Source organism: Mus pahari, chromosome 7 (genome assembly GCF_900095145.1).
Source record: "Mus pahari chromosome 7, PAHARI_EIJ_v1.1, whole genome shotgun sequence".
NCBI classification, from domain to species: domain Eukaryota; kingdom Metazoa; phylum Chordata; class Mammalia; order Rodentia; family Muridae; genus Mus; species Mus pahari.
In genome coordinates this window covers 105,342,979-105,355,859 of record NC_034596.1, presented here as the reverse complement: position 1 = coordinate 105,355,859, position 12,881 = coordinate 105,342,979, and the positions used below count along the sequence as shown (strand labels likewise).

Sequence of the window (12,881 nt, the reverse complement as noted above, 5' to 3'; positions counted from 1 at the left end):
TCACTGTGGGAAGTACTTCACTGCTCAGCTATGATAGTCTGTGTTAATTTACCTATGTGTGCATGATCATGTATGTGGACCTATGTGCCACAGTGCATATTGGAAATTAGACCGTGGCTATGGCGTTTCCTCCTCTCTATGGTGGTTCTAGGGATCAAACTCCAAACACCAGGCTGCAAGGCAAGTGGGTGTATTTTACCCACAAGCTGTCTTGTAGGCCCAAAGGGAATGCTTTTTTTGTTTGCCATTTTGGAATTAAAATTCTCTAGCTTCAGTTGGGCAGTGGTGGTGCACACCTTGATCGCAGCACTCAGGAGGCAGAGGCAGGTGGATCTCTTGAGTTTGAGGCCAGCCTGGTCTACAGAGTTTTAGGACAGACCGACAGGGCTACACAGAGAAACCCTGTCTCGGGGGTTGGAGGTGTCGGGGATTCCCTAGCTTCAGCTTACGCCTGGTTAGTTATGAAGTCAGGATTATTCTTGTGCTGTCCACAGCTTGAGTTTTTCTGACTGTCTTTGGCTGCCCCTTCCTCCCCAGGAGCGGTTTCAGTTTCCATCCCATGTCACCGACGTCTCTGAAGAAGCAAAAGACCTTATCCAGAGACTAATATGCAGCAGAGAGCGCCGGCTTGGGCAGAATGGGATAGAAGACTTTAAGAAACACGCATTCTTTGAAGGTCTGAATTGGGAGAATATACGAAACCTTGAAGCACCCTACATTCCCGATGTGAGCAGCCCTTCCGACACATCCAACTTCGACGTGGATGACGACATGCTGAGAAACATTGTGAGTGCCAGGCCCGTGGCCTCCTGGGGTTGCTTCACGGTGGGTCTGAGTCAGCAGTGTCTGCTACTGTCTGCTGACTACGTCAGCCAGTTGCAGAACTGGAGCTGGAGAGGTGGCTCAGCAGGCAAGGATACCTGGACTCTTCCAGAGGACCCAAGCTCTGTTCCCAGCACCCATGTGAGGCAGCTCAGTACTGCCTGCCGCTCCAGTTCTCTCCTCCGTCTTTGCAGGTGACTGCATACATGTGGCACACACACACTCTCACAATAAAACCTAAAGCAGCTGGGCGTGGTGACACACCCTTTTAATCCCAGCACTCTTGGGAGGCAGAGGCAAGCAGATCTCTCAGTTCAAGACCAGCCTCATCTACAGAGTGAATTCCAGCCCTGTCATATGTACATAGTTAGACTCTATCTAAATATTACATTGTTTAAGTTTGGCAGTTACTTTAAAACTTTCAGCTTGATTTTCTATTTTGATTTAAAAAAAAAAAAAAAAAAGCGTCCTCATTGTAACACACATGTGAGACAGTTTTTCCTTTTTTTTTTTTCATATTTTATACCTTTTTATTCAGTGATAGATTGGTTATTGCGCTACAGCTTCCTTCATTGTTCCCATGGCTACTTCATGTATGTAAAGGCTTCAGGAGCACAGGGGGCCTGGCCTGTCAGCCTCTACCTGGTGAGCCATCTTGCCAGCCCACTTGGCTGCTCCGAGTAGAGACGGTGGTGGCAGGGTCCTTGGTTTTGTTTCCGTGGCCCTGTGCTGCTCATTTGAAGGATGACTTGTGACATGTGCTGTGTGTGTTCTCCTGTGCACAGGAAATCTTACCTCCTGGCTCTCACACGGGCTTCTCGGGACTGCACCTGCCATTCATCGGTTTCACATTCACGACGGAAAGGTATGCCTGGGGGGCTCCTTCTCATCGCTCTTCCCTGGGGTGGGCACAGCCTGAGAGCACGGCTGTAAGGGCGGGAGGCTGTGGCTCCGGGGAGACACGGAGGGTCCCTTGTCGGCTACTGATGACTGCCTGTAAAAAGCAAAACAGTGACTGGAGTCACACACTCCTTCACAGTGTTTTGGTCAACACCAGACCGCATACAGCAGTGACCTGGAATTCCCCTTGCCTAATAGTGCCAAGGTCTGGTTAGCACTGTAACTACCTACATGTGTTCAGTGGACATGCTTGCTGTGTAGCAGCTGACTGACCCCTGCTGGCTCACACGGCTGCAGCACGCTCTGGTGGTTTGTTTGTCCTGTAGAGAAGGCTCAGTGTGCAGCGGGCGTCTCTGTGTGCTCTGTGTTTCTGATCGCATGTCTCTCTCCTGCTCTTGACTTGAGCTCAGACTGTGTAAGAACTCTAGACTGTTGGCACAAGGTCACCTGTCAGCTCTTGTGTTCCTGTCATTAAACACTGGATAACTTGACTACATATCTTCTGTTCTCTGCTACACGTTTGTTCTTTCTTCTATAGTCCCCTGCTGGTGGAGTATGGGAGGAAGATGGGATGTGACGTGTAGAGAATTCTTAAAGGTTCATGGAAGGTTCAGGAGCAGGATTGGGTCCGCAGGCTCTGTGTATAGGCTATATTTATTTATAGGTGGTAGGATTTATTCTGCTGAAAGCCCATGGTGTCCACAGCTGTTTGCACACGTGCTCAGCCAAGGAGCCTTTAGAGCCCACTGCCTTCTCTCGTCAGTTCTGCAACCCTGACTCCTAGTCCCGGCAGCAAGCTGGAGTTCCGCTCCTCCTATGATACGAATTTGACAGTTCCAAGAACATCCATCCACGTGTGGCCTCAGCCAGTGGTGTTGATGTGGTGTGTGTGGCTGCTATCTCTGGTGCCACAGTGATGACTGGCACCCTGTCGCAGAAGTGTGCCAGTGTTTTCAGTGATTCAGCGTCCACAACACATTCCCACTCACAGGGTGCCGGCCGCCCTGTGAGGCCCAGGCCTGCCTGTCTGGTCATGAATCAGTTGATCAGCCATAGCTAAGCCATTTGCCCAGGGCACTTCAGTCAATATGCTGTTTGGTCTACAAGGCTAAAGATGAAGTAAATCATCGGCAACTCTCCCGGGTGGCACACTGGCGCGAGGCAGGGCCAGTGAGCCTCTGACCACTGGCCAGTGAGCCACACTTGCCTGTAAAGCCAGCAAAATGCCTCCTTTTGCTTTTCCATTTGAACGGGAGCAGCGATTTCCAAGTCAGCATCCATTCCCTGTTGTGTCCCGTTGGGGCTCCCACTCCCCACCTAGCCATGGTAGTAAGGAGGCTCTTGTCTAACTTTGGCTCTTCACACAGTAAAGCCTCTTCACAGGTACTGGTTTGCTTCTTTAGAAGCCTCTCATCCCAGAAAGTCTAAATGCTAATGAAGCCACTGCCGGTTCTTGGTCGATAAGAAAGCCTGTTGCTCCACTTGCAGCTGCTTTTCTGACCGGGGCTCTCTGAAGAGCATGACACAATCTAACATGCTAACCAAAGACGAAGATGTGAAGCGGGACTTGGAGAACAGCTTGCAGATCGAAGCGTACGAGCGAAGGATACGGAGGCTGGAGCAGGAGAAGCTGGAGCTCAGCCGGAAGCTGCAAGGTGATTGGCCGGACAGGCCTGATGCGGGCTAGGGTCCTGCCTTGCACACAGGGCTAGCTACTCTCAATGCTGTGTCTCCCTCAGAATCTACCCAGACTGTGCAGTCCCTTCATGGTTCCACACGGGCCCTGGGCAACTCAAACCGTGACAAGGAAATCAAGAGGCTGAATGAAGAGCTTGAACGCATGAAGAGTAAAATGGCAGGTGGGTGCTTCCTCTGGCAGGTGGGTGCTCCCTGGCTGGCAGCCTTGTGCTCTTGGTTCTTGAGCTAGGCTGCTATTTTCAGTTTCTTTCTCTTAAGGTAGAAAAGTAGGGAAAAGACAACGCTTTTGCAAGCTTATGTGAATTGTGGCATTCTGTCTATATTTAAAATTGTTTTCCCACCTTACTTGCTCTGATAACATCACTTTTCCTATGAGCTCTTCCCTTGTAATGAACCTGCCTGGCCGCTGCCTCAGAACCCCAGGGTTCAGCCTCCACCTCTGCTTCTCCTTATGTGCGGCATTTTGTCTGTGTGTGTATGTGTACTGTGTGCAGGCCTGGAACCTGTGGAGGCCAGAAGAGGAAGTCCTATTCCCTGGACCGGGAGTTAGAAGTAGTGATGAGCCACCATGCAGGTGCTTGGAACCAGAACTGAACCTAAGTCCTCCGTAAGACGAGGGCTCTTAACTGCTGAGCCATCTCTCCAGCACCTTCCAATTGTATTTATAGTCTGTGGTCCTGAAAACGTCTAAGGACTCACTTCTGAGCCGTATACCGTAGCCACACGTGGGTAGGCTCCTCGGTCAGCGTCTGTCTCCAGGTGGCATCTGGAGTCTCCGTTTCTGATTAGACCCCACTACCCTCATTTTAAAGAGGTTAGGACTGAGTCGGTTATTCACTAAACAAAGTGCCACCTTCCACCTGGGCAGAGGCCAGCACTCTGCTGGATGGCAGAGGGCAAATGAGCACAGGCACCAAAGGGAGGTCTGTCTGTGAGCAGAGTGTCACAAGCAGTTAGGCTAGCCCTCAGGGAGCCTGCAGGGAGCAGCAACACAGGGTGTTACGTGCAGGGGAGCGAAAGGCCTCTGAGGGAAGACATCGCGAGGTGCCAAGATGGTGCCATGGGTGCTTGCCACCAAGTCTGACAGCATTCAGTCCCTGCTGCCCACAAGTCAGCCTCTGACTTCCACACCCTCACTGTAGCATACACATGGGGACAGACACACACACACACACACACATACACACACACAATATGAAAACTAGTGAAGAAGACTCCTTCCCTATGAATTAAGAGGTAACTCCAACTCAGTAAATCAACTAACACCAAGTCACTGTACACACAGAAGTACAATCCAACTCTCTTCTGTCCAGATTCAAACAGGCTCGAACGCCAGCTGGAGGACACAGTGACACTTCGCCAGGAGCATGAGGACTCCACACACCGACTGAAGGGCCTCGAGAAACAGTACCGCCTGGCCCGGCAGGAGAAGGAAGAATTGCACAAGGTAGCACAGGTTGTCTGAGGGGTACTGTGTGTGTGTGAGGGGACTCTGCCGAGAGAGACCTGTGTGTGAGGGGGACTGTGTATGTGTGAGGGGACTCTGCCAAGACCTGCGTGTGAGGAGGATTGGCTCACGTGCTGAGCCCCTAATTCGAAGCCTGTTCACAGGAGCACTCTGCAAACCCATGGCCATCATTTCTGACCAGCATTTGAATCACTTTTAACTTAAGTATGACAAGACACAGCTTCTAGGTTTCAGAGTCTTTGTTAAGTAAATGTAAAACAGAGAACTCTTTTCCTTCAGCAATTGGTTGAGGCTTCAGAGCGATTGAAATCCCAGACCAAAGAACTTAAAGACGCGCATCAGCAGCGAAAACGGGCCCTGCAGGAGTTCTCAGAGCTCAACGAGCGCATGGCGGAGCTCAGGTCGCAGAAGCAGAAGGTATCCCGTCAGCTCCGGGACAAGGAGGAGGAGATGGAGGTGGCCATGCAGAAGATTGACTCCATGAGGCAGGATCTCCGAAAGGCTGAGAAGTCCAGGAAAGAGGTAGCTCTCCTTCACTTATGCACACGTGCTGATGAACATGTGGGCACAGGACAACTGCAGGAGCCGGCTTTCTCCTCCACTGCCTGGCTTCCCCGGAGTCAGAATCAAGTCAGCAGGCTTGGGAACAGTGCCTTCTAATACCTGACTAATTGGGACTCCGGTGCAGACATCAGTCCTGCCCTGGACGGCCTCCAAGTCCTCCTAGGAGCAGCCAGTGGATTCTAAGCAGTGCGTGGCTCTAAGTCCTGCTAACTGCACTTGATGGGCCATGGTCCTCAGCAGCCTGCAGTGCCGAACGTTCTTCACGGCCAGGCTCTGTGTTCACCCCTGAATACCTAACCATTTTCTTGGTTGATTTTCTAACCCAGATGTACTTGTAGTGGTATCAGTGGGGTCACAGCTCGAGTCAGTGAAATCCCTGAGAGTTGAGGATGAAGTGGCAGGGACCTAAGCTTTGTTTTAAAGCAGCCAGAGAATTTGGGCACAGACAAAACAAACTTGGTCTCTAGCTAATTGTCACCTGTCAAAGCTGGATCATGGGTGTGGGTTTTCTCTTCTTTAGCCGATGTTTGCATTTTTTCATTTAAAAATAAATTGTAAGTGTAATTTTTTTTTAAAAATTACACCTTCACATGTCAGAATTGTTTCTACAAATTGGGAGCTTTCCTTGAATTTAAACCTCAGATTATCTGACTAGAACGCAGGCTTGTTTGATTGCTAGTGGTCATAGTCAGACATTCCAGCTAAAGTGTCCCTCAGCCTTCAGCTCATGGTGAGTCTGATATAGGGAAATCTGGACGGAGACTCCCCGGATCTGTTCCGTGGTGGCCCTGGGGCAGGTTCTGGTTTATTAACAGTAGATCTGCTTTCCCTAGCTGGAAGCTCGGCTTGAGGACGCGGCTGCCGAGGCCTCCAAGGAGCGGAAGCTCCGAGAACACAGCGAGACCTTCTGTAAGCAGATGGAGCGTGAGCTCGAGGCCCTCAAGGTAAGGCTTCCCCGTGCGCACATGCATGCGGGTGGGGTGCTGGCTATCAATCATGGTTGGACCCGCGTCTCCCAAGCGTCTTCCAGGAAGTCATAGGATGGGAGGAAGTGGCGGGGGTGGGGTGGCCACTGCCTCTCTAACAGCTTCATCATAAAAGCCACGCTCATGTCTCTGTTGTGTGGAAGTTTCAGGTGTTTGGGGTCAGTATTGCCAAGTTAGCAGATGGTGACTGCTTCCAGTCACTTGGGCACGCTCAGCTCTGGAAAAGCCATGTCAGGTCCATATCCTTTGTTGATGCTGCAGAGGCAAGGTGTTCCAGACTAGGACTGGCCGATGGGGTCCAAGGGCAGTAGGAAGGCCAAGAGAAGGGACAGTCATGAGTGAGGGCCACCATCCACTCTCAGTGTAGTGTGGTCTGGGATGGGTGGGCTGGGGCTGCTGGGTCCTCATAGTTGTCATGGCAACTCTCTCTTTTAAGCCCAAGACATTTATTCCTCTGTCATCTTTGCTACCGTCGGATCCAGCTCTTGGCCACTCCATTTCCTAGCCTGCTTCCTGGGACTCTCTGCCAGCTCTTTACCCGTCTGTACCACATTCCTCACATACAGCCACCAGGGAGTAGAGCAGAAGTATCAGGGGCATCTTCCTCCCTCCTCAGTACCCTCTGGAGCTGGTGTGCAGAGCGCCTGCTCAGACTGAGTCAGCTCACCCAGTGCTTAGGCTCCTCCACGGCCGAGATGGCACCACACATCCTCTGTCCCTCACTTAGTGGGTTTCTGTCACCTCCTCCCACTGCCTCCTACTCCTGAGAACAGGGACCTCAGTGTCACCCCAGTCACCAGGAGATTTGTGACAAGCAGTCAGCACTCAGCGTTGGTAGGTGAATGGGTGCACAGCACAGCTCCACGGCACAAAGTCCATGCTGTGCTCTGCCATCTCCCAAGCTCGCCCCAGGCTTGTTAGAAGGATCCCATCTCCCACGTTGGCTGTGCTGCCTGGTACAGTCCTAGATGCCAGCCAGTAGTAGAGGAAGAAGAGACATCGTGGCCTTGACACACAGAGACAGTTAGTTTATTTCAACCTTTATCTGAAGGTAAAGCAAGGAGGCCGGGGGCCAGGTGCCACACTGGAACATCAGCAGGAGATCTCCAAAATCAGGTCGGAGCTCGAGAAGAAAGTCTTGTTCTACGAGGAGGAGTTGGTGCGCCGAGAGGCCTCCCACGTGCTAGAAGTAAAGAACGTGAAGAAGGAAGTCCACGACTCCGAAAGCCACCAGTTGGCCCTGCAGAAAGAGGTCCTGGTGCTGAAAGACAAGTTAGAGAAGTCAAAGCGAGAACGGTAAGTGTCTGATCCCCAGGTGAGACCGGAAGCCCGCCGCCACGCTGCAGGCGCGTGAGCGAGGCGCTCTCTCCTTCGCCTCCACAGGCATAGTGAGATGGAGGAGGCCATAGGCACCGTGAAGGACAAGTACGAACGGGAGAGGGCCATGCTGTTCGATGAGAACAAGAAGTTAACAGCGGAAAACGAAAAGGTGACTTGATGTCTGTATTACCGCTGGGGATGTCAAGGCTGGGAGGACATCACTCCCGGGGGATGATGCCACTGGGGGGATGTCACTCCTGGAGGGTTGTTGTGTTGGGAGGATATTGGTATTGTTCACTCTCAGGACTTTGGGCGCCTGGTGCCTGTGTTAAATAATTTAGGTAAACTAATACATATTAAATGGGGTGCTTTGATTTGTTGAAACGCTGCTCCCCACCCCCACCCCGTCTCTGTCACTTCTCCGGTTAGACTCTTACTGAGCTGGGGCTTGGGTTAGGAACAGTGAGAGCCCCCGCAGTGCTGATGAGCTGCAGAGCTGGGGTTCCCCTGCTGTAGTGAGGAGGTGCCAGACACACATGTGATGTGGTGACATTGTTTAATTTCAGCTTTGTTCCTTTGTGGATAAACTAACAGCCCAAAACAGACAGCTGGAAGATGAGCTGCAGGATCTGGCATCCAAGAAGGAGTCAGTTGCGCACTGGGAGGCACAGATCGCAGAGATCATTCAGTGGTGCGTGCCTGGCAGGGTGGGAGAGGCAGCTGTCTTGGCCGTACTCTTCCCTAAAGGCTGGAATGTGTCTCGCTGCCTTTGCCTGAATCCCAACCTCTGGGAAGCAGTGGCCCTCACACTGCACTAAGGGTGGGGAGACCTGTTAGGACTTGGCTCCTAATGGTGGGTGACAGACAGGGGAGAGCTTCCATGGCCAATGTATACATGACTGGGGAGAGCCTAAGCTGGGGCAGACCAGTATCCACTCCATCGAGGCAGCTGATGTTCTGGCCACAGTGATGTTGTCCTGCGGAAAGCAGACACTCCCCCTCTTCATAAGATAAACACTGATTCCCTGTGTAGGGTCAGCGATGAGAAAGATGCCAGAGGCTACCTTCAAGCCCTTGCTTCTAAGATGACCGAAGAGCTGGAGACTTTGCGAAGCTCTAGTTTGGGATCCAGGACACTGGTAAGATGCTGTCTGAATCGTGATTTCTTCTCCTGGGAAGCTCACTGGTGGTTTTATTGTAAACAAGTGTGGAGCTTGATCCCTGAGAACAGGTCTTATGCAGCTTGCAGGACACACGGCAGCTGTCCGCCAAGTATCTCGTGGGTTCATTTCTTTAGTTGTTAACTTGACCAGGAGCTAAGCTATGACCTCAGAGTAGCAGGACAGGCAGGCACAGGGCACTTTACTGACCGCATCCTCCACGTGCTACTTGGATCTGTTCGGAGCTTGAGGGTGGGCAGGCTCTGGGTTCTATGGGGACCTGATGCTGCCCTACTCCTGTGAGGCAGCAGCCACACCCCCAGTGCATCTCACCACCACAGCTTTGGGGCAGTTGCCATCCTTTCTTATGTGATTTTGTGGCATAGCCCAGGTTGACTTAGAAACCACTGTGTGAGCAAGCCAACCGCTCTTCAAACTCGGGATCCTCTTGCCTCTCAGCCTTTGAGTACTGCCAGGATTACAGCCATGCACTGCTACCCTCAGCTCCCAGTCTCCCCTTCTCAGGGGTGTATATGTGTGTATGGTGTATGCATGTATGAGTATGCTTGTGTGTGTGCATATGTGTGTTTATAAATGTACACATTTATGTGTGTGAATGAATGTGTGTACATGTGTGAGTATATCGTGTATACGTGTGAATGTGTGAGTGTATGAATGTCAAATATGAGTATATGTGAGTGTGTATGTGCACATGTGTGAGTGTGTATGTGCATATGTGAGTAGAGTGTGCATATGTGTGTTCATGTGTACATGACTGTGTGCATTTGCATATTTATATGCATGTGTGTATGTATGTACATATGTATGTGCGTGAATATGAGTGTGTGCATGTGTAAGTATATATGTGTGTGTGTGTGTGTTGAGTATATTGTTCATGTGTGTGCCTGCATGTCTGTGAATTTATGTCAGTGTGAGTTATGTATGTGTGTGTGTGTGTGTGTGTGTGTGTGTGCGCGCGCGCACGCATGCGCATGAGAATATAGATGCTCCTAGAGACCAGAGGCATCAGAACCTCCTGGAGTTGAAATTACAGCTGCTGTGAGCAGCTGGACAGGGGTCCTGAGAACTGAACTTGCATCCCCTGCCAGAATAGTTCATACCTTTAACTTTTGGAGCCGTCTCTCTAGCCCGTCTTCCTCTCTTAAGAGTATATGTTTAGGTGGCTCAGCAGTTAAGAGCACTGACTGCTCTTCCAGAGTTCCTGAGTTCAACTCCCAGCAACCACTTGGTGGCTCATAACCATCTGTAATGGGATCTGATGCCCTCTTCTGGTGTGTCTGAAGACAGTGCATGTGTATAAGTGAATAAAAGGTAGTAAAAGCAATGTAGAATTTTATTTAGAATTTAAAATTGGTCAACTCACATTTTAATCCATGCTTTTCTGGTTGCAGAGAACACTGATAATTCTTAGTTCTGCAGTAGGTTAGACAGCAGCCGTGCGGCTTGCTCTGTAGTGGAAAACATTCTTGGCTTTAGGTTCTTGATTAGGGAGCACCAATTAGAATATTCAGTAAGTTTGGGATAAGGGCAATGGCACAGTTGGTGACATGCTTGCTCTGCAGATCCGAAAACTTATGTCTGATCCATACCACCCAAACTGAACCCAGGCCAGTGGCAGGAACTGTGGCCCTCACAGGACCATAGACAGGGTCCCCAGCCCTGCTGGTCTGACAGCTTACACTAACTGCTGAGCCTTAGAGCCCAATGAAGTGAGAGCCCAGTGAACAGCACTCAGGGTTGACATGTGGTCTCTCTGCTTGGGTTCCCCAGGTGGCCCTCAGCTCCCGGCTTCCAGGCTGAGGATCGTAGGTGTGGGTCACCACGCCTGGCTCTGATTTTTTTTTTTTTTTTTTTTCCTTTTCTCATTTTCTTTCTGAGCTCGAGGAATGGCTCAGCAGTGAAGTACACTTGTTGCCTCCCGTAGGACCTGGGTTCAGTTCCCAGCACTCCATGCTGGCTGATAACCACCTATACTTCCAGTTCCGGGGACTTCAGATCTCTGCCAGCACCGACAACACATAGAGTGCGCACACCTACAGGCAGACAAAACGTTGGTATTCGTGGTCTTACTCTGTTGCCTTGGCCGGCCTGGAGCTCACAGAGGTTCTCTCGCCTCCGCCTGACAACAGATTAAGGTTATGCACCACCACACCCAGCTTAAAGCCCAGTTTTAAAGGACTTTTAGGAGGGGCTGGAGAGAGATGGTCGTTAGGAGATGTGCTGACCCACGCTTGGTTCCTCACACCAGTGCCTGGCAGCTCACAGCCACCTGTGACTCCAGCTCCAGGGCATCCAGTGACTCTGGTCTCCATTGGCACTTGCACTTTTGTGGCCATACAAACACACATATACATGCAGTACACAAACATAAATGTAATGAAAACAGCCTTCTAAGAAAAAATAAGTCACAAAATACTAGCCTGGAGATTTATCTCAGTCGTAGGGCATTTACCTGGTGAGCCCTTGCTCGGGGCTCGTTCCCTGCACCACAAAAAGAAAAAAAAATTACAAATATAAAAACTAAAAACAAGACTGATGAAAGCTAGTTTGCAAATATAATAGTAAAGGTATAAGGCTGAAAAGGTGACTTGTTTGTGTTCATTTTAAGTAACTTGCAATGTATTTTATTATTTTAACCAATGTCACAGGATCCACTCTGGAAAGTCCGTCGGAGTCAGAAGCTGGACATGTCTGCACGACTGGAACTGCAGTCGGCTCTTGAGGCTGAGATCCGTGCCAAACAGCTCGTTCAGGAGGAGCTGAGGAAGGTCAAAGACGGCAGCCTGGCCTTCGAAAGGTTGGTTTGTCCTGGGTCTGGCCCTTTAGAGAAACTGGAGTCCTTTGTCACTTTGGAGGCTGCCCCCAGCTGGGAATCCTTTGCCATCCAGAGGGACACATGAGGTCCCTGAATCAGGGTGACGATAATGTCAGGTTTATAGCACTTAGTGCTTAAATACAAGTCAGGAGGGGAAGTGTGCCTTCCCTGCAGGAAGTGCGCAGTTTAGTGTTTTCTGGGCACATGTGATCCCAGCACACAGGAGACTGAGACAGGAGGCCACCATGAACTGTTAAACTATAAAGCAGCCTTAAAGGGCTGGGTGTGGCGGTCAGTGGTGGAGAATTGCCTTGCATTTGCAATAACCTGGGTTAAGTCATGTGACCCTCATACATCCCACTGAAGTAATCATTATCCCCATTCTACAGGGGTTAAGACCAAGGTGCAGGAAAATGGAGGTGAAGCAATGTGCTGGCGGGAATCTGTGCTGGGTCCTGCCTTCCTGGCCAGATTTTACCTGGAACCTGCTTAAGAGCCAGGCTCCTGGGGCTCTGTACTCAACGCTAGGTCCTAGTGTTAGCCATGGGAAAGCCTTTTCCAGGGAGACAGCCAAGGGATCTGGACTGTGTGCTTGTCGTCAGGTGACAGTCAGAAGCTCACCATTTAGTGAGCTCCACGCTCACCCCATGCTCCCTGACCAGGGCTTTATTAAGTGTTTCTGTTTTGTTGGTGTTAAGGCAAGGCTGATGTGCCAGACTGGCCTTGACTCCTGATCCTCTGCCTCTGCTTCCCGGTTGCTGGGAGTACAGACTTGATCCCCATAACTCCTTAGCCATGACTTTAAAATCTGTGTTTGGATTCATAATTCCGAGCTCTCTGTAAATGCCGAGTGGAGATGTCAGCTACGCTATTCTCGGGATTCTCCGCCATTCTTAGGAGGCCATGAGAGCCTTGCCCTCTCGCCAGCACGGTGTGAGACGGACTGTGGCCTCTGTCCAGGGCACCTACAACTCTTACGTCTTTTTGGTTTTTCGAGACAGGGTTTCTCTGTATAGCCCTGGCTGTCCTGGAACTCACTTTGTAGACCAGGCTGGCCTCGAACTCAGAAATCCACCTGCCTCTGCCTCCCGAGTGCTGGGCTTAAAGGTGTGCGCCACCACGCCTGA

The 12,881-nt window shown here is 50.8% G+C and overlaps 1 protein-coding gene across 2 annotated transcripts in view; it reads left to right on the top strand.

The window, feature by feature from the left end:
- The window catches only part of Cdc42bpb (CDC42 binding protein kinase beta), an 86,972-nt gene that overhangs the window by 53,874 nt on the left and 20,217 nt on the right, over positions 1 to 12,881 (top strand). For both annotated transcript variants that reach the window (XM_029541171.1, XM_021201389.2), the window contains exons 8-19: positions 538 to 786; positions 1,608 to 1,687; positions 3,211 to 3,377; positions 3,462 to 3,581; positions 4,734 to 4,867; positions 5,168 to 5,410; positions 6,286 to 6,396; positions 7,490 to 7,734; positions 7,822 to 7,927; positions 8,325 to 8,449; positions 8,792 to 8,897; positions 11,588 to 11,736. In XM_029541171.1, coding sequence (XP_029397031.1) covers positions 538 to 786; positions 1,608 to 1,687; positions 3,211 to 3,377; positions 3,462 to 3,581; positions 4,734 to 4,867; positions 5,168 to 5,410; positions 6,286 to 6,396; positions 7,490 to 7,734; positions 7,822 to 7,927; positions 8,325 to 8,449; positions 8,792 to 8,897; positions 11,588 to 11,736 — 1,835 coding nt within the window. The remainder of the gene's footprint in view (positions 1 to 537; positions 787 to 1,607; positions 1,688 to 3,210; positions 3,378 to 3,461; positions 3,582 to 4,733; positions 4,868 to 5,167; positions 5,411 to 6,285; positions 6,397 to 7,489; positions 7,735 to 7,821; positions 7,928 to 8,324; positions 8,450 to 8,791; positions 8,898 to 11,587; positions 11,737 to 12,881) is intronic.